The sequence below is a fragment of the Dichomitus squalens genome (assembly GCF_000275845.1).
Source record: "Dichomitus squalens LYAD-421 SS1 unplaced genomic scaffold DICSQscaffold_31, whole genome shotgun sequence".
NCBI lineage: Eukaryota > Fungi > Basidiomycota > Agaricomycetes > Polyporales > Polyporaceae > Dichomitus > Dichomitus squalens.
In genome coordinates, this window is record NW_006766913.1 from 216,734 (window position 1) to 234,536 (window position 17,803).

Consider the following 17,803-nt stretch of genomic DNA (forward strand, 5'->3'; position numbering starts at 1 on the left):
TGCTCATCATCATCGGCTCGTATCGACTTCCCTTTGTGATATTCCCCCTGCAAGTCCGTCGTCCCGGTACCTAGCTCATTTCCGCGACCGTTCTCGAGCCATGTCGGAGAAAGGGATGGGGGCGCTTGCGGAGCAATTCGAACGCTTCGACATATACCTGAGGGGATGCTGAAGAATAATATGGAAGGTGTGGGTGGACGATTCTGGCCGATCCTGGGTTCTTTTCAGCCACAAAATCACTCTCGGATATTCGGGAAGCAGGCGTCGTATGATCCAAGTACGACGTGGGATGTCCTCCCTAGAATCCACCCACTCACTTGTAGATCCAAGTCTGCAGCAAGGCGCATGATGCAATGGGGTCATGGGGAGGAACCATTGGGGAGCGCGGCGAGGAGAGTCGGGCTTCCGTACCTTTCCCGCGCACCAGATCGGATCGGGTAGCAATCGTTTGGGGACTTCCTCAACGGAGCACCTCCGTCCAATGCATTTGAGCCTGCGCAGCCTGGCGTGAGCACTCAACTGCTCAACGTTCACGTCGAAGTGTAGGTTATCGTTGTCTGTGACTCTTCTTCGCACTGATATCTACACGCTAGAGAGTGTTTTTTCTCGTAGATCTATCTTTGCTCTTGATCTAAGCGCCGTTGCAAGAACCTCATCTTCATCTCGGTAAGTTCAACGATCTCGTAGTTGAAAGAATAAGAGTGTAGGCCACAAAGCGAGCCTAACCACGCTGGTTCCAAGAAAATGTCTCTCAACGACAAGTTGAACGCCGCGCTCGCATCTCGCGAAAAGCGCCTCATCCGCCGCAGGCTCCCCGACCCGTCCGCGGACGACCACCTCGTCGACTTTTTCACCAACGACTACCTCTCGCTGTCGCATTCCCCAGACCTCAGGTCGCGCCTCCTCCGCAAACTCCACGACGCGCCGCACGTCCTCGGCTCGGGCGGGTCGCGCCTGCTCGTGAACGGACACGCGCACGCGTCCTTCGAGGCACGCCTCGCCGCTTTCTTCCGCGCCCCCGCCGCGCTCCTCTTCAACTCCGGCTTCGACGCCAACGTCGGCCTCTTCTCGAGCGTGCCCCAGCCCGGGGACGCGGTCGTGTACGACGAGCACATACATGCGTCCGTACACGACGGGATGCGCTCATCGCGCGTGGCGGCGGGCGCGCGCGTGCCCTTCGCGCACAATTCGCCGTCCGCGCTGCGAGCGGTGCTCGAGAGACTGATCGCGTCGCATCCGCGCTTGCGCGAGGGGGAGAGCAGCGTGTTCGTAGCGGTGGAGGCACTCTACAGCATGGATGGGACGCTGGCGCCGCTGATGGACATTGTGGAGGTCGTCGAGGCGCTGCTGCCCAGAGGGAACGGCTATGTCGTCGTCGACGAGGCGCACTCCACCGGCGTATACGGACCGCAAGGCCGCGGACTGGTCGCGGCGTACGGCCTGGAGGACCGAGTGTTCGCGCGGCTGCATACCTTTGGCAAGGCCCTCGCTGGGACTGGAGGTGCGCCCCGTGTCGGTTGCCCGTGTTGCCCGTATACTCACAGAAATATGTTCTAGCTGTATTGCTGGTAACGGCGCTTGTGCGGGACTACCTGCTCAACTACGCGCGCTCGCTGATCTACACCACATCGCTGAGCTACGCGAACATCATCGCAGCGGACTGCTCCTTCGACCTGCTCGAGGACGGCGAAGCCGACAAGGTCAGTCGATCCATCTCAATCTACGACGCTGCACTCATCTCCGCAACCACACCTCTCTCAGCTCGCTAGAAAACTGCTCGACCTCAGCACCTACTTCCTCGCCACCCTCCGCCACCACCTCTCCACGCGCAGCGTCTCGCCCGCGCTCCTGTCTCTGCCCCCGCACCTCTTTTCTTGCGCGCAAAAGCCTGAGTTCGCAACGCCGATCATACCCGTCCTAACGCCGCACCCGCGTCCGCTCTCCGCCCACCTTCGCGTCCGCGGCCTGAACGCACGTCCGATCACGTGGCCGACCGTGCCCAAAGGCGCGGACCGTGTTCGGGTGTGCTTACATGCGCACAATACGACAGAGGACGTAGATAGGCTGGTCGGTGCGATGGTCGAGTGGGCCGAGAGCCGGGAGCTGGCGCAAAAGGGCGTGGGCGCAGGATCTGGGAATGGGAGTGGGCAAGGGGAGGGTGTTGCCAGCGTGCAGGCGAAGTTGTGAAAATATCCTGTTGAGACAAAGGAAGCTGATGAAACACAGGCCATCTATGATTGTCCTCGAGCGGTGAAGCATACTTACAGACGGAGTGAGAGAGCTAGTCTTGCAGAGCTTCGATTTCCTGAGTGCTCGTCTGTAGGAACTCCTCATAGGAGTCCTGGTAGCCGGCTGTATGGACGCGTCGTAAGCCACGAGAGATATTGAGTCCCTAGACAGCCAGACTTGCCTGGTGTCTTCGCGCGGGCGCGGTATCTCGCAACGACTTCTCGGTTGTGGCGGATGGCTGCTAGCTGGGCTTGCTTGATGGTTCCTATATGCTATACTTCAGCCTCCCAGATGCTGCAATTGGCACAAGACTGATATACCAGAGACGTGGACGACGTGCGGGATGTATTTGCGCCCGTCGATCGTGGTCATGAGCGTCACGCTGGCCCAAGCGATCTTATGCGGGTCCCGGGCGACACGGATGATGCACAGATGTGTCCGAGGGGAGAAATACTTGACTTAAAAAGACCGGGTCAGCGACGGCTGTTTGGGCGAGTACATCAATAGAGGATCGGGAGTCAGGACGCACTAGTCAGGGAGGAGCCGACGGCGCCCCAGCCGGTGTCGCCGAAGTGGGTGATGACGCTCTGCTTGAGCGCAGCCCAAATGTGCTTGCTCGTGATGTTCTCTTCTTGCGCTCGTGCTACATGTCCGGGTACTGAGGTGGAGACGGGGAGAAACTCGACGAGGAGCCAACGGTTCTATTTTCATTAGTGAGAGCTTTTCTTTACAGGAAATTGGCATGTCGCTTACCTTGAACCTGACCATCTGCGTGGCAGAGCACCTTGTTGTGATGTGGGCTGCCTGAGATTGCGACTGGCGTTCCTAGTATTGTCCGGAGAGCTGAACGGCCGTGGATGAAGTTGCTCAATACTATTGCTAATGTAGAGCTCCCCGGCTCGAGCCGGGAGCTTCGAGCTGAGCGCCCATCGGCAAACGCCGGTGGCGGGAGGTCGAAATCGACCGTATACTCATTTTTTGCTCGTGACTGTCAACAACAAATTATCAAACTCTTGCTTGGTTGGGCCTGTGTCTACATCATATGGTAGCCATACCCCATAGTCTGGATGAAGGATGCCTTGCGGCAGTGCTGGCTCTGTGGCCAGAGAGGGATGCCGCCAAGGCTCGCTGCCTGGCACCAAAGTGTGCTACACTCGTCTGTGAGTACTCTCATTGTGCTGAGGTTCTTGGGATAGTGCCTATTTGAGCTGACAGAAACTTATCACCACTCTCACGCATAGGAGCGCCGGCGTGGAAGCCTTCCTAGACGCATGGCGCACTACGACGAAACTTGCTCGTCAGAAGGTCTCCTCCTTTGATCACATTTACTCATGTTTATGTCTTCGCAATTTCTGCTTCCATTGGAGGTGATAGAGCACATCGTCGACCAATGTGCTTATTATCACCCATTGTTGCATAGCTTGTCCTTGACATGCCGCGACTTGTCGCTCCGCACTCGCCGCTACCTCCTTCGCAATGTAATGATCAAGGACTTGCCATCCCTCTACGCACTTTACAGCTATTTGGACATCAGACGACACCTACGCCCTACGCGCACTAGTACACGCCATCACTTTCAGACAGGATCCCGAATCAGCGTCAGAATCATGGAGAAACCTACGAGGGGTTGTTCCTGCGACGCTGTTCAGCCAGCTTCCCAATCACTGCAAGTGGGTCGTCAAATTGCTTGGGCATGACACTAGTGTGTCGACCCTCGTTACATCTCCTAACAGTAACTTGCTTGCCACTGGATGTGAAGATGGGACCACTATCCTCTGGGATAATCGGGAGAACCGCATCGTGCGCCAATGGGCGGTCGGTGCTCCCATCGCATTCCTCGAATTCTCCTCTGACAGCAAGCGGATCGCGAGCCCCCGAATCAGTGCCGTCGATCACGAAGTCGCCATACGGAGCGTCGCGGAGTGCAGCCTGCTTGCTCTGCTGTCTGGCCACATAATGCCGGTCACCACCTGTGCATGGTTCCCGGATGACATCAAGATCGCATCCGTCTCCGCAGAGACTATTGCGTCTGGGACGCAGGCACCTACGAGCAGGTGTATCTGATAGAAGATTCCTTCGGGATCCCCAGCTGCGCCTATGTCCAGTTCTCTCCCGATGGTCGCTGGCTTCAGGTCGCATCCCCGGATCCTCGGGTAACCATTTGTCGTGTATGGGAGGCGGATACCGGCAAACCGTACAGAGTATTCGGCCACAAACACCTCGTCACTACTGCCACCTTCGATCCCACGAGCAGACTGATTGCAACGGCTTCATAGCAGGGATGTGTTTTCTTGTGGAAGATAAAAACGATGGAGTGGCTCGAAGCTTTTCAATAACAGGATCAGATTCACCCTTGCTCACGCTTGGCAACCATCGCGTTTTTGCAGGACGGGATGCAGGTTTCCCTTCCGTGGATTGTCCTCTCGACAATCATGGTCCAAATCTGGGACCCTTCGGGTGGAGACCGACTCTTGTCGCTTGAGGGACACAGGGCCTCCGTGCTCTCATTTGAGTTCTCTCCGACGCGACATACATTGCATCCGGCTCTAGCGACAGGAGTCTGCGGCTATGAGGACTCCGCGACGGTCTGTGCGTTGCGACGTTCGTTGAGCACGACTTCGGGATTGGGCACGTCGTCTTCTCTCCGGACGCTGAGGCGTTGTGCTCTGGCGGGTGGGATGGGTCAGTTGTCATTCGTCGTCTCCGCAGTCTCATCGCTCGTTGAAATGCGTGATGCTTGGTGATGATCCTGTAACTAACAATGGCTCTCTCTTGTGCTCTAGTCCGTCAAATACGCAACAAGACTCCCTGCGCCAACGCTTTTGTCAATATGAATACAGTGTATCCTACTTATGTGAATTATAGCAGTGTGATGTACAGTATACAATAAGGGTATGTCCTGAGCAGAGTTCACAAATAGGGCTACAATTGGTATCGACGGAACTAAAGAACGGTGAATCGGGTAGAATGTGCTACAAGGCAATGCCTACCAGCTCGTAGGCTAGAGCGGCTTGATTCCCTTCGATGATAGCTACCGTCTGCAGGGAGGTAAAATTGTGAATTGTTGAGGGCGTGGAAGCAATCGTCATTATCTTACTTCAGTGGATGTATTGCTCTGTCCTTGCAACTCGAATATCGTCGCCTCCCGCCTAGTTGCCAATGTCGTACTCAGCCCAGTTTCGCTGGAGGACTTAGTGCCCGGAACATATTGCAGAGAGCTCCGAGCGTTCAGCCTAGGAATATCCAGTCAGCGGAGATTCCCTTGACCCATGTTAATAGAGCACGTACGCTGCGAGTAGAGAGTTGGCATACACTGTGCTTCTATGTCAGTACTCCAGTCCGTGAGTTCCGTGGGATATTCCCGCTCACATTTTGTAGCAACGATGCCGAAAGCTACATATATCAATTTACTGGGAAGGAGCACTGACTAAAGGCGGAGAAACAAGATCAGCGAACAGTTTTATCGTATTGTGCTGTGCGCGTAAGCTCACAAAGACCAAGGACAGAAGATTGACCACACTGAGAGAGCGGGGAATCACAATCGTATTTTGTTCAGTATGAAGCAAACATGAATATATATCGTCGTACCTCGTTAACAAGCCTATGGAAATGTGTGTAAACCGACGAAGCAGATAGAAGAGGAGATAGTAGAAAGACCTACCAGTATTGATAGTGTATTTGATCAGCCTGTCCATAATCTGATCCAGTCTGGAATGAAGGAATGGATGTGCGATCAATACTGCAAGTCATGTCAAGCAATCGCATGACGCACCGCTCCACACCTGTATGTTTGGAGCGCAACAAGTTGACAAGAACGCCCGTGAGCAGAGCATCTGCCGCGCACGCTAGTGCTGCTCCTGCCGAGACGAGCCACTGTCAAAAGAAATGGCTTGTTACCTCTATGGGTCGGGTAGGATGGAAATGCGACATACCGTATAACGTTGAAAGTCGGAGAAGCTTGGGAATGTGAACCTACACAGTACATGTACCATAAGACGAGATCCAAATGTGTTTTTGCTCGCAGGACCTACGCTTTTACAGTTGCAGCTTCGCCGCTATGAAAGGAGTGTACTATGCAATGGCGTAGATGCACTCACCGAAAAAGAAGCCTGCAGTGAAAAGCCACAAATCTCAGCCAAATTGTCATGCATAGCTTTGAACAACCGACCGAGCTCCCCAGCCAGCAAAATCATCTGAAGAGGGAAAGATTTAGTATGATCGCGTTGATGCATCGAGAATACTTACGGCGATTGTGACAAGAACACGATATCGGCGTCCACCAACTGTATAGTGAAAGTTCAGATCGTCTTCTGACTATGAGTATCACAATGTGGCTTACGCAGGAACACGCGTGCGGCAAAGAAACTTTGAGAGGAAAACGCGTCAGTTACATCATACCAAAGAAGCACATTCGGCGCGAGTGCGAACCTTTGCGCGCTGATTATTATTATTCCCTGTATGATTGGTTTGGATCAACCTCGTGTTATCGAGGAAGGCGAAGCGAAGCTTACGGATATTGCACTCAAGAGCTGAGGTACGTGCCTATGAGCATACGTAACTCGACGTGGGCGAGAGAAAGATCGCTCACATCGATAGACCTGGAATGACTGATGTCAGAATATATCCAGGCAATGAGAGATGTGATAGACATACCAGACTCCGGAAAGAAGAGCCTCGCCGTTGCTATACTTTGTAACAAGATAATGATAGCTATCCCGCCCTCAGCCGCATGGTACGAACATCCCAGCAGGCGACCTACCAGATATGCATGCTGGAGACAACGTGAAAAGTTTCGAATACGCTAGTTGACCCGCAAGACGTTAGAGAGTAAGCTGAATAACCCAAGCAAGATTGAGCTTACAGAATAGCCGAGACCTGCTCAAGGATATTGTTCTATCAGGTAACGACCTGTGACTGGAGCAGTAGTTACGTACCAATACTTTGATCCAGGAGCTGTCGTTACGGTATGTTCCGAAGTACCGATAACATTGATGGACGACCATGCCATACAATCTAGGGATTGTGTTCAGACATACAATGGCATCTGGCGAGTCAAGTGGCGCCTACGTAAGGCCAAGGGAGGTGCCAATGAGGACAGCTCCGAAGGTACTGTCAAGGCGTACTGGGGGAGGGCATCCTAGAGGAGACCGGATCGAGGGCAAAGTCGGAGCCATAGTGTAGCTAGCGCAGTGCCAAAGCTTCTCAAATCCTACCAGGTGGTAGAGGGGTGCCCATAGATTTATACCCGCGCCGCATCTTCTCTAGTACCTGTCGCTAGCAAGTTTAGCGCCAAGATTTTGACGGTCGTAATGGATCGACTCAGCAGTGAGATTCGAAAGCGTAGACGATCGGAGAAATGCCAGATGCCGACAGTGGTAGAAAGAACATGTGCAGGAGATGCGCAAGAACATCTCAGTCGCCCCAGGTCCGGGCGATGCTGTTCGTCACTACTCATGACATGATTGGACACGCGATCCCGTCGATCATGGGAGGGAACGCTTTGGAACCCTGGGATGCCTGTGGTACCAAAGTGGCTTTGTTGTATTCGTAAGATGCTGTTCTTCTTATTCTCGTGGGGTCCAGATCTTCCAACGCAGGTTGATGTGTGCGCGGAATGGGAGCTACTTAGATAGAAGAAGGATCAGCTCCTACATCAAGAAGGAGAAGGCGACGCATACGTGATACTAAGGTCCCCAAGGGAACTGCCACATTCGCGCAGGCAGTACGTAGGACAGATGGTATGAGTTATGCTATGAGCACACCCAGAACTTGTAGAGATTCGGATCCAGTGGTGGTCAAGGCTGGTCGTTGGTGAACTGCCCGGGTAGACTGAGGTACAGCCCACCCCGTCCTGCTTGACGTATTGTGAATGCTACGCAAAGGCCATTGACAAGAACCTCTATTGGTATGAAGAAGAGCGCATTTTGCAGCTGTGGTGCGATTTGAGACTTGGGGTAGGGTAGATTCATGTCCAAGCTGGCGACGCGGTCCCATGAAGGAACTATTTGGCACCGCCTCTCAGGGGTAGGCGCCCATACATGGGGTCGGTGTTGCCACGTATCACCATGACATTACTTAGCTTGTAGCATAGGTGCCGACCTTTGCAGTGCAGTGTAGATCGCTTTGAGACTATTGTTAGTCTTCATGAACATCGTCCTAGTTGTCAAAGCAGGTTTCCTTCTGCGATCACACTACGTCTAAGCAATGCTGATCAACACAGGGACTCATGTCAGACCACAGATCGCAGTATTACAACGATGCTCCAAGCGTCGCTCTATGCATGAGAATGAGCGGCAGAAAACGACAGAAAATATTCACTTTAGTGAGGCCAATTCTAGAGGGGGCAGTGAGCGACATTTATGGAAATAATGCGGTGAGTCCATCCCAAAAGTCCAGAATGATGCAGCAGAACAAAATGCGTGTGGATGCACTACAAAAGGGTAGCATGAGTTACATAGTGAGGGTGTCATACCCGCAAGCAGGATATAGAGTGCGAACGAACGAAATGACGTGACAGAGCGTCATCGAGAGAAGCAACCATAAAGTCATTAGAATCAGCGCGGGAAAGTCCCATCCGGCCCTGGCGTGGGTGGAAACATGGGGTCATCGAGGTCCGTGTGCTGGAGGAACTGGTCAATCAGCTCCCGCCAGTCCGACTGCGAGCTAGAATCGTCCCAGTAGTCGGAAGACTTGTGGTCAGCGACCAGCGGCGTGTGGAGGGGTTCCAGCCCGCCCCCGTTCATCCACCTGTCAACACTGTCTCCGTCTCCGAATCTCTGCACGACGATGGTGGGCGTGATAGGGGAGAGGAATGACTGGGGAGATAGAGGCGTGGACCCTGACAGTTGCCGCGAGCTGAACGTGGTGGTCGCGTAAGATGGACTTTCGACTGGGGATGCCGTGAAGGAGAACAGGGAGTCGAACGGGCTCTCTTCGTCGGACGACATAGGGTCGATGTCGAGGAACTTCAGGCAGTACCGCCGCGGCTTGCGCGAGGCGATCTGTTCCGGGAGGTTGAACAATGGATCCTGTTCCACATCGGCGTCGCTACACGGTGTCCGATGCGATCAGTATATGGTGATCACGGTGGAGGCTCAGATGCGACGTACTGGGGCAGAGACATCTGTGGAGGTGAGGTGCGGATCATGATTGTGCTGGGGCCCGCCTTGCTCTTCCAGACGTCAGCGAAGTGTGCTCGCCTCGCGCTCTTTGCAGACGTCACACTAGTAGCAGATGCGGGCGAGCACGCCGAGCGTGGTCCGTGGGGGCGGCGTGACGGCCGGTCAGGTGAGTGCATGTTCGTGTTGATCCTCGCAAGCATGATGGCTGGTCGTGGTCGTGTAGCAGTCGGATCGCGGGCGGGGTAGGGAAGCGGGAAGTGATAGGGAGTGAAATTCGGATGCAAGCTAAGGGACCGCCTGTGTCTGGGGGATGGTGACCTTACGACGGGAGGTTGACCTTTTGAAAGAGCACTCTGCGCGCCCGGGGACTCGAGATTGGCAGGTGTAGATGACGGCGATATCAGAGAAGTCATGGTGGAACGGAGGTTGACGTGGGAGCGCTGGTCAGAGGCGTCAATGTGAGTGCGGAGTATGACTCTAAGTGGCTCATGACATGAGTGTGGACGGACGAGACTCACAGGTGGCGGCGAACACACGTCGTGCTGCTGTCCAAGTCAGGCTCCGAGTAGGGACGCCACGCTATACCGCTGCTTTATGGCTTTTCTTGTGGGGAATGCGCAGGAAACCGCGCCCTCGGGTGTCCATGAGCGTATACCCTGTTCAGATGTTAGCTATGCTCTCCGATAAGGGCGGCTAGCTGGATTACACTCCCACGGGGCTGTGTCGAGCCAACAGCGTACCGCTAGCAACCACTTATTGCGGCGATGCCAGTGTTCCGGATCGCCAAGACATGGTTATACCATAGTATATGGAACCACTACTTCATGATTGCCTACAGCATCCATATTGTATCCGGATACATGTATTATATTAGGAGAGCCCAGTGTATGGAAGTGGACGATCAATTCCGGAGCTCACCTCTGTCATGGTAGGCTTGATCGATTTGATACAGCACGTCTTCGGAAGTCACTTATGCCGGCATCTCCCCGCACGTGCAGATGGAACCCAAACCCACCTGCAGTGCACCTAGCAGCAAGGGGAAAATGCACCGGTCAAGAAATTGGTGCACTGACGGACGAAATGAAGACGGTCCGGCCGCGGAGTGTGTAGCGCGAGTGGCGGTGGAAGCGTCTCTGGCCAGCGAAGACAAGACCGGCGGTATCGTTCCCGAGGACACGTCCCGAGGACACCGTACACAGATTACACGATGTTCCCGGCCCTGCGCCTCGGTCCGAGGTAGGTAACCACACATATACGTTGGTGCAAGTTAACAGCCTCGGTACCTGACAGACGGCCGAGATTGAGTTGTCCACGTTAGATATTTCGCCCATTCCGACAGACGACTGAACCTAACCTCAACGTTTGTAAGACAGGAGGCTATCGGGCGCGAATAACGGATGAGACACAAGACGCAGATCGTCGCGGCATCCGTAGGAGTCGGCTCCGGGATAAGATAGGCATCGCTTCTTACTGTGTTAGCCGGCTTCGGATGGGCCGAACAGCCGGTGTTTTGGCAGAGAGCATGAGCGGTCGAATGGGAGTCGCGAACACAATCTGGCGTATGTCTGCTCTGAGAGAGTGATTTGTCGAGATAAGCAGTATGGGTCTCCTGAGTAGGAGGGAGAGACTCACGGTTTATGATTTATCACGACCCCGACTGCGCTACCAGCACGAAGGGATCGGATATGACAAACAGTCTGCAAATGGGTCAGGATTATAACCGCAGAGCGATTACCTGTAATGGACACTCATCACAGGGAGCAGAAGATCCGATTCTAAGGGTACCTGAGTATGACCTTCTGTGGTTCAACTAGGAAGGCGGCTCGAGCCTCCACTCGCGTTAATGGAAAACTAGAAGGTAGGTTCATGAGTATATCCAGGATACAACGACGCTCAGATATCCCAGTTCGCCGCAATCAGCTGGCTTCGCGGCATCACTGTTGTTTCAAGCCAGCCTTCTGTGGAGTGCATGACAAGGTTCATATGTCGCAAGGCATTGCGATCGGTAGATGCGGAAGGCTCCAGTCATACGATGCGTCCCTCACACGTCTCCGAGAGTGTACGCAGACGATCATGGGAAAGTACCCACAAGGCCGTTATGCGAGGCTCGCGGCACATAACACTCCTCACTTTCGGGTCTGTGCCAGGTGAAGGAGCTCGCTTCCTGCGTGCCTGCTGAAACCCAGGAGTACGTTGGCTATGTCAGGTCGATCATACTGTAAGTGATAGCCACAGCTCACCACTGGCGAGCCATAGTCGTCCGACAGTAGTGTGGAAAGTGATGTGAGTGTAAGACCTGCAGGATTGTATTTTATGGCGTACGATAGAAAAGAGATGAGACACTGAGGCACTGTCATCTCTATACTCATCCTAAGCGCCACAACGTAGGGGCCCAAGTTGGCTCCATCAACCCAGGAGTCCAACTCGTTCCCACTACTTGCAGCATTCGCACCATTGGGAGGGAATCCGATCTGCGTAACACTCTTCTGGCCTACGCCGAAAGAAGGCAAAGGTGATCCCGGGAACCCCTGACATCATTTCGCTTACCTCGTGTTACCCACATCCTACTCGACGCTGTTCACATGTGACGCGTGAGAACAAACACAGAGAATGTCGCAATGACCGTTGAATGCCGTCTTGCTGACATGACATGAGACAATGATACCAAACGTCAATCCTCGTGCCAGCGGCGTGAAGATTAGTCAAGAATCAAAGCTTCGCTGAGATTATTACATGGTGTACTGCAGAGATCGTCAGTAAGACGATCTTAGAGAGCTTGGAGGAACTACCCACGAATACATCTGAGCGGTGGGAGTGACAGCATGTGGGCACGTCATGACATACGTATCTGTCCAGACATAGTCATGCCGTTGCTCAGCAGAGTCGAGTCTTCGAAGCGCAACTTCACGAGACAGAGAGAATGCCTACGCTGGTGGTCATTGCGTGTGCGGCGGAACGGCTACCTGTTTCCAGCGGCATTGGCCTGGTTTTGGGCCTGGGCCAGGACCCCCTGCTGCTGCTCAGCAAGTACCCTCCGCTTGTTGAAATAGTCGATCTACGAGGCGCAGCACGTCGTCAAATTGACGTCGCCACAGAGTGGAATGACATACGCACCCAGCTCCTGGCACAATTACGCTCGTATGTCCCTTGTGCATCTGCACAAACGTTGCCCTCGTCTCCGGGTTTCACCACGTTGGCGCCGTCCAGACAGGCGAAGTACGCATCGCGGCTCTCCCAACACTTCTTTCGGTCCTTTCGTGATGTCAGATCTGGTGTCTCGGAGGCCTTGCCGCCGCTGAACCAGCCCATAGCTGCACTGCGGATTGATAGAGGAAAGAGCGGGAGATGGTGGTCGACAACAGAGAATAGCTGGGGTTGATTCGGGACTTATCAGCAGGATATGTCCCATTTAGGACATAACGACGTAATCCCAATACTTATCCCGCTACGGTCGTCGAGGTCGTGAGGTCCGACGATCTCCCACTCACCTCTACACTACTATCTGTACACCCTGGCTCTCCGTCGACGGCACCGCTTGCACCGTTGTCGTCATGGCGTCCTCGTCGACACAAACGACGCCCGCACAACATCACCCGCTCTCTCAAGACGAAGTGCCGTCGCGGGGACGTCGGTCGCGTGGTAAGCCGAGCGAGGATAGCCCAAGACCCCAAACGGACTACTTCGCCCTCAAGGCCAAGCTGGACAGTGCCTCGAAAGAACACACGAGATACACTAACGCGAATTGGGATGGAAGCGTTCGTGGATACGGGAAGGGCACTCGGTGAGCATGGCTGCTTGATATCACGCATCCTCGTTCAGAAAGGCTCGCTACCGCCACCAATGTAATTAAGACATCCTCCGTTGAGACAAGTTTCGTGCATAGTGCCCTGGAAATCCCGAGTCCACTATGATGTATCGTCATTACCGGCTATTCATCTCATTCATTGGATGTGTCTCAGTCATTAGCAGGTGACCTCTAACTAAAGCATCCATCGAAACTACACGGAAGTGTCGTCTGTCTCAAGTTTGCACAACTCTGTGGAAGGGCATAATGTCGTGCCCGTGTCCAAAGGTCGCGCAGACAGCGGAAGCTCAGCTCGCACGTCAGGGCATATGGTGCATCCTATGGCCGGGAACGTAGGTCTTTGTACCAGACAGTCTGAGTTTATCCATGACCCCGAAGTGACCGCGGTCTTCCGCAAATGAATTGGGGTTAGAATCAACGGAATCCCCGTGGCTTATGCAGTCGCGGACGTCCGCTTTCCTTGGGTAACTTACGTCCTTTGGCCTACATCTCACCTCCATGCGTAATACATGGACCGTGTTTCACTGACTGATATCCCCATTTCGCAGATCGGTAAAACCGCCGCCCCTAATCGTAGTGGAATCTTCAAGCGATGACATCTCTTCGCAGCCGCCGAAATACGAGCTTCTCGGCGATCCCTCTGCTGAAGGAGACGGCTCTGGCCCGTTCTCCCCCTCCACCACGGCGAAGATTTTGTCTACCAAGTGGCATGCGTTTGCGGACGAGGAGATTCGTTCTACTGTCACCGTATATGCAACGACCACCCCGCCGAACGAATTGTCGGAACATCCATGCTACGCTATAATGCGGGTGCTCTCGTCAGCTGTCCACAATCTCACGCGTGCGCGACATGAGTTAGAGGAGAGTCGACGTGTACTTCTAGAGAAGGAGGCTGCGCGGAAAGAACGCGCAAAGCAGCTTTTGCAGGAGCTCTCCTCCTCGGAGAAGGAGATCGGGAACCGCGTTTTCCAGTCTCTCTTCCCGGACGATGACGAGACATCACACCACGTTCACCGTATGCAACGACAGCAAAGCGTGCTGGTGAGCGTGGTGTGTTCTATCTGCAGCGGACATACGCTGATGTTTCTCAGTCTCTTGCAGAGTCGCTTACAGAGGCCATTGAAGATGAAGTGCCAATCTCGCGCAGCGTCCCGGAAGGCGATGTCACCCCAATGGCTTCTGTACTCGTTGTACCTCCAAAACCACAAATATCCACCACTGTCGTAACGGCACAGGCCGTACCCGCCTCTCCTGTCGCTTCGCGAAGTGTGGCCGAAACACTCCCGGCGGTCCAGGTTGAGCACGCAGATACCACCGACACACGAGAGGCTCCCGACAACGACGAATCTCGGGCTGCAAGTGCGGACCCAGCGAAAACAGAGCGACCATCGCTTGGAGACTGGATGGGTACCTGGTGGATAAAACCTAAGAGTAAGACAAGAGCCCCTCAGTTACCCTTTCCAGCCTCCGATGCCTCCGATCCGCTTGAGGAGTCTCCTCGTGCCGATTCGCAGTGCCTCTCTAGTGATGACCTGCCGCCCACACCCTCTACGCCTCAGACGCCTGGGAAGGAGTCAGCAGCAACGAAACGGAAACCGTCGCGGAGCGTCTTCGGTACACTGGGCTTCTCCATGTTGAACCCTGCCTCGTCGTCCACGAATGCAATGGTGGTCAAGAAGCGACGCAACATGTCTGTGACAGACGTCGCCGGTGCTGAACTTCCTCCGGAGCCGCAAGATGTCGCGCCCTCAGTCAAGTCCGCGCATGTGTCGCCTTCTTCCAGTCCTCTCCTTTCTCCTGTCGCTGTTAGTTCCGACCTATCAAGGTTCACTTCGTCAACCAATGCCTCTCCTTCCCCAAGCCTCATGGCCCCGGACGAGAAGCCTCCGCAAGGCTCATCTCTGCGCGCTATCATTCAGGCAACACGTGTCATGACATCGGATGCGAGCAGCATCCTAATTGATCATGGGCGCGAGACGAGCCCGCTCATTGCCCAGCTGGCGCTCGAACTCGTCCGTAACGCACGCGAAGCTGGGCTGGACTTCCGAGAAAGGCCGAAGGAGAAGAAGGAACGCAAGGCAGGCGGTGCCGAGAGGCGCGCGTCTCCTGCGGCAGATGCAGATGCAACCCCCGTCCCATCTCGCATCCTCACCACGGCGCAGGTAGGGCGGCGCACGCCGAAGAGTCGAAAGCCGAGCGTCAATCTCCCTTCGTTCGCTTCACCTTTGTTCGGATCGTTCGCCATCCAGCAGCAGAAGAAGCCTGCTATTCCTTCCGACAGTGCCCAGCAGAACCCATCGAGCGACGCCTCCCAGGGCAACCCTTCCACCGCAGCACCTCAGCCTATGAGCAAAGCCAAAGCTGGCTCGGTCCCACTGGAGTCTATTATCCCTGTAAACGCGAAGCCCCCTACCCAGTATCTTTCGAGGCAGTATACGCCGCTCACCTCCCGCGACTTCCACTTCTCTATTCCGCTGCCTGACAACGAGTCTTCCATCGCCGCGCAGGTGGACGAACGCAGCCATGAAGGTCTCACAGACCGTTTTGGGTTCATCTACGATATCGCACGATATGATGCGCTCCTGCTCATTCGCGCGAAGGAGTGCAAGAATACCGCTCCCGTGTGTCTCACCGGTATCAAGGTCGCAGACCGCACGGAGGACAATACGTGGCCGGAGGATGAGGAGGACGTGACGGCGAACACGATTGAGATCGTGAAGGATGGGTGCGACTGCAATGGCGAGGGCGATGACGGCGCGGACGCGATTAGCGTCAACTCAACGAGTACGCGGCCGACAGTGCGCAGCGTGCCTGCTGGTGACTCGACGCGGTCCCGCGGCACGTCTCCAGCCTCGTCCCGACGCGTGAAGCGCACGTCCACACTCCTCAGCGGGGCAAGCACAACGACGATCAAGTCAACTTCGTCTGTGCTCTCGGTCGACTCGGAGACCCCACGACATATTTGCGGAAACACGATCAGACGGTTACTCTCCCAGCTCACCGATATCCACGATCAGCGACAGGCGGCACAGCGCAAAGAGTGGGATCTCTTTCTAAAGAACCGCAGTAGGGCGATGACGAGCAAGGCCATGTCTGCGGGCTCGCGCAGCGCTTCTGCTGGGGTTGTCGGCGGGGCTGCGCAGCTACTTGGATTGGGCACCGCGGACGAGGCAGAGGAGCTCGAACATAACGAGGGCCTCATTGGCTTCGCTCAATTTGGGCTATCGTCGAGCAAGGACGAGAAGAAGGAGTTCGATAGGCTGGTGCGGAACGGAATCCCGCTTGCGTACCGCTCGAAGGTTTGGCTCGAATGCAGTGGCGCTCTGGAAATGCGCGAGCCGGGCGTTTTTGCAGACCTCCTTGCGGAGTGCGACACCACGAGCAGTGTTGTGCGCGAGATCGATAAGGACGTGTGTCGGACGATGCCCCTGAATATCTTCTTCGGTAGGACGGGCGCTGGGGTGGAGAAGTTGCGTCGGGTGCTCATGGTGTACAGCAAGTAAGCGAACTCCGCACCTCTGGTTCTTGCGCGTGCATGCTAACGCATTCGACCTTGCAGGCGTAATCCAGCTGTTGGGTACTGTCAGGGCATGAACCTTGTCACGTCGACGCTTTTGCTCGTCCATGCTGACCAGGAGGAGGCATTCTGGGTTCTAGCCGCAATCATCGAGCGCATTCTCCCCGATGATTTCTTCTCGCCGTCGCTTCTTAGCTCCCGTGCCTGCCCACTAGTTCTACTCGACTACGTCCAAGATCTGATGCCCAAGTTGTCAGCGCATCTCGCCGAGCTGGGCGTTGACCTCGGCGCGATCTGTTTTTCCTGGTTCCTTTCGTTGTTCACAGACTGTTTGCCTGTCGAGGTAAGTCGCTGCTTTTGGATGTTCGTCGTTGAACGCTGAATTCTTGTCAGACGTTGTTCCGGGTCTGGGATGTGTTCATGGTGGAAGGCATCGACGTGCTATTCCGCATCGCTTTTGCCATTCTGCGCACGAATGAGCATGAGTTGTTACACTGCACATCTATCCCAGCTGTGTATGTTGCGCTCGAGAGCTTGCCTAACCGTATGTGGGAGGCAGACCGTCTTCTTCAGGTCAGTTCCCCCCCCCCCCTTTGTCTGCTCTCCAGCAGCTTTGGCTCACTGACTTTTCTGAGTCCAGGCTGAGGCGGATCTCCGGAGCACGATCGTGCATGCTGATATCGTCAGGAGACGTAATGCTCATATCGCGCAATTGCGGGAGGTCATGGCATAGATCTACTACATGTTAAATAATGGTTTCATGCAATGTGGGGACTTCATCGAACATACGTGGACAGCACTAGGGATGTACTATATATAATTCATCACACCACGCAGCCAATTCATCATGCATTGTACTCGAGTCTGTACTGATGCGTCGACCTCCGAGTGCATTGGCCCTCCGTCGCGATCAAAGAGGGGTTGGGTCCGTCGCGCAGTAGAGTAATAGATTATCTCGAAGATAATGTGGTGGGTGAAGAGTACGGACCCGCAGTCTATAGTACAGTGACCTGAGTTAGCTTCAGTGAGAGCTGAAACGCTGACCTCGCATACGTAGTGACGTAGCTTAAGTATACTTAAGTAGTAGAACCTCAGGGAAGGCGCTTAGCCTAGTTCGGCCAGTAAACAAGA

The 17,803-nt window shown here is 54.6% G+C and overlaps 6 protein-coding genes across 6 annotated transcripts; 3 read left to right on the forward strand and 3 right to left on the reverse strand.

Annotated features, from left to right (window-relative positions):
• Nucleotides 1–498: 498 nt before the first annotated feature.
• On the forward strand, nt 499–3,078 carry DICSQDRAFT_182103 (PLP-dependent transferase). The gene is made up of 9 exons (XM_007368045.1): nt 499–542; nt 613–666; nt 742–1,501; nt 1,558–1,700; nt 1,762–2,354; nt 2,413–2,494; nt 2,550–2,687; nt 2,759–2,930; nt 2,983–3,078. The coding sequence occupies exons 3-5, from the start codon at nt 745–747 to the stop codon at nt 2,185–2,187; spliced, it is 1,326 nt and encodes a 441-aa protein (XP_007368107.1). The 5' UTR covers nt 499–542; nt 613–666; nt 742–744; the 3' UTR covers nt 2,188–2,354; nt 2,413–2,494; nt 2,550–2,687; nt 2,759–2,930; nt 2,983–3,078.
• An 843-nt stretch (nt 3,079–3,921) lies between these two features.
• Nucleotides 3,922–4,293, forward strand: DICSQDRAFT_65553 (WD40 repeat-like protein; the record flags this gene model as incomplete). The annotated part of the gene is made up of 1 exon (XM_007368046.1): nt 3,922–4,293. A coding segment is annotated over one exon (372 nt), but the record flags the coding sequence as incomplete, so codon positions are not given.
• Nucleotides 4,294–5,134: 841 nt separating this feature from the next.
• DICSQDRAFT_138746 (uncharacterized protein) lies at nt 5,135–7,720 on the reverse strand. The gene is made up of 22 exons (XM_007368047.1): nt 7,297–7,720; nt 7,164–7,242; nt 7,091–7,104; nt 6,989–7,030; nt 6,883–6,939; nt 6,818–6,827; nt 6,741–6,758; nt 6,658–6,683; nt 6,569–6,594; nt 6,475–6,512; nt 6,398–6,422; nt 6,327–6,338; nt 6,261–6,276; nt 6,162–6,201; nt 6,002–6,102; nt 5,891–5,937; nt 5,818–5,830; nt 5,721–5,748; nt 5,599–5,656; nt 5,518–5,542; nt 5,327–5,462; nt 5,135–5,267 (listed from the first exon to the last, which is right to left on the reverse strand). Exons 1-22 carry the CDS (start codon nt 7,401–7,403, stop codon nt 5,202–5,204), a joined length of 984 nt encoding a protein of 327 aa, XP_007368109.1. The 5' UTR covers nt 7,404–7,720; the 3' UTR covers nt 5,135–5,201.
• Nucleotides 7,721–8,641: 921 nt separating this feature from the next.
• On the reverse strand, nt 8,642–9,650 carry DICSQDRAFT_156402 (uncharacterized protein). The gene is made up of 2 exons (XM_007368048.1): nt 9,339–9,650; nt 8,642–9,276 (listed from the first exon to the last, which is right to left on the reverse strand). The coding sequence occupies exons 1-2, from the start codon at nt 9,548–9,550 to the stop codon at nt 8,784–8,786; spliced, it is 705 nt and encodes a 234-aa protein (XP_007368110.1). The 5' UTR covers nt 9,551–9,650; the 3' UTR covers nt 8,642–8,783.
• A 2,395-nt stretch (nt 9,651–12,045) lies between these two features.
• DICSQDRAFT_89652 (uncharacterized protein) lies at nt 12,046–12,693 on the reverse strand. Its single transcript, XM_007368049.1, has 3 exons — nt 12,465–12,693; nt 12,144–12,405; nt 12,046–12,091 (listed from the first exon to the last, which is right to left on the reverse strand). Exons 1-2 carry the CDS (start codon nt 12,657–12,659, stop codon nt 12,310–12,312), a joined length of 291 nt encoding a protein of 96 aa, XP_007368111.1. The 5' UTR covers nt 12,660–12,693; the 3' UTR covers nt 12,046–12,091; nt 12,144–12,309.
• A 180-nt stretch (nt 12,694–12,873) lies between these two features.
• Nucleotides 12,874–17,511, forward strand: DICSQDRAFT_89653 (TBC-domain-containing protein). The gene is made up of 6 exons (XM_007368050.1): nt 12,874–13,131; nt 13,704–14,196; nt 14,247–16,654; nt 16,715–17,015; nt 17,066–17,245; nt 17,313–17,511. Exons 1-6 carry the CDS (start codon nt 12,902–12,904, stop codon nt 17,403–17,405), a joined length of 3,705 nt encoding a protein of 1,234 aa, XP_007368112.1. The 5' UTR covers nt 12,874–12,901; the 3' UTR covers nt 17,406–17,511.
• The last annotated feature ends 292 nt before the right edge of the window (nt 17,512–17,803 follow it).

Bases quoted from the DNA above. Each gene is read 5' to 3' on its own strand.
- DICSQDRAFT_89652 (XM_007368049.1), bottom strand. From the start codon at position 12,659: ATGGGCTGGTTCAGCGGCGGCAAGGCCTCCGAGACACCAGATCTGACA. The intron at 12,406-12,464 runs GTGCGTATGTCA...TGCGCCTCGTAG, and splicing joins GTAATTGTGCCAGGAGCTGG to ATCGACTATTTCAACAAGCG.
- DICSQDRAFT_156402 (XM_007368048.1), bottom strand. From the start codon at position 9,550: ATGCTTGCGAGGATCAACACGAACATGCACTCACCTGACCGGCCGTCA. The intron at 9,277-9,338 runs GTACGTCGCATC...GACACCGTGTAG, and splicing joins CCACAGATGTCTCTGCCCCA to CGACGCCGATGTGGAACAGG.
- DICSQDRAFT_138746 (XM_007368047.1), bottom strand. From the start codon at position 7,403: ATGGCTCCGACTTTGCCCTCGATCCGGTCTCCTCTAGGATGCCCTCCC. The intron at 6,423-6,474 runs GTAAGTATTCTC...TTCCCTCTTCAG, and splicing joins GTGTTCTTGTCACAATCGCC to ATGATTTTGCTGGCTGGGGA. The intron at 5,268-5,326 runs GTAAGATAATGA...ACCTCCCTGCAG, and splicing joins AGAGCAATACATCCACTGAA to ACGGTAGCTATCATCGAAGG.
- DICSQDRAFT_182103 (XM_007368045.1), top strand. From the start codon at position 745: ATGTCTCTCAACGACAAGTTGAACGCCGCGCTCGCATCTCGCGAAAAG. The intron at 1,502-1,557 runs GTGCGCCCCGTG...AATATGTTCTAG, and splicing joins GGCCCTCGCTGGGACTGGAG to CTGTATTGCTGGTAACGGCG. The intron at 1,701-1,761 runs GTCAGTCGATCC...CACCTCTCTCAG, and splicing joins AGGACGGCGAAGCCGACAAG to CTCGCTAGAAAACTGCTCGA.
- DICSQDRAFT_89653 (XM_007368050.1), top strand. From the start codon at position 12,902: ATGGCGTCCTCGTCGACACAAACGACGCCCGCACAACATCACCCGCTC. The intron at 13,132-13,703 runs GTGAGCATGGCT...CCCATTTCGCAG, and splicing joins GGATACGGGAAGGGCACTCG to ATCGGTAAAACCGCCGCCCC. The intron at 17,016-17,065 runs GTAAGTCGCTGC...AATTCTTGTCAG, and splicing joins CAGACTGTTTGCCTGTCGAG to ACGTTGTTCCGGGTCTGGGA.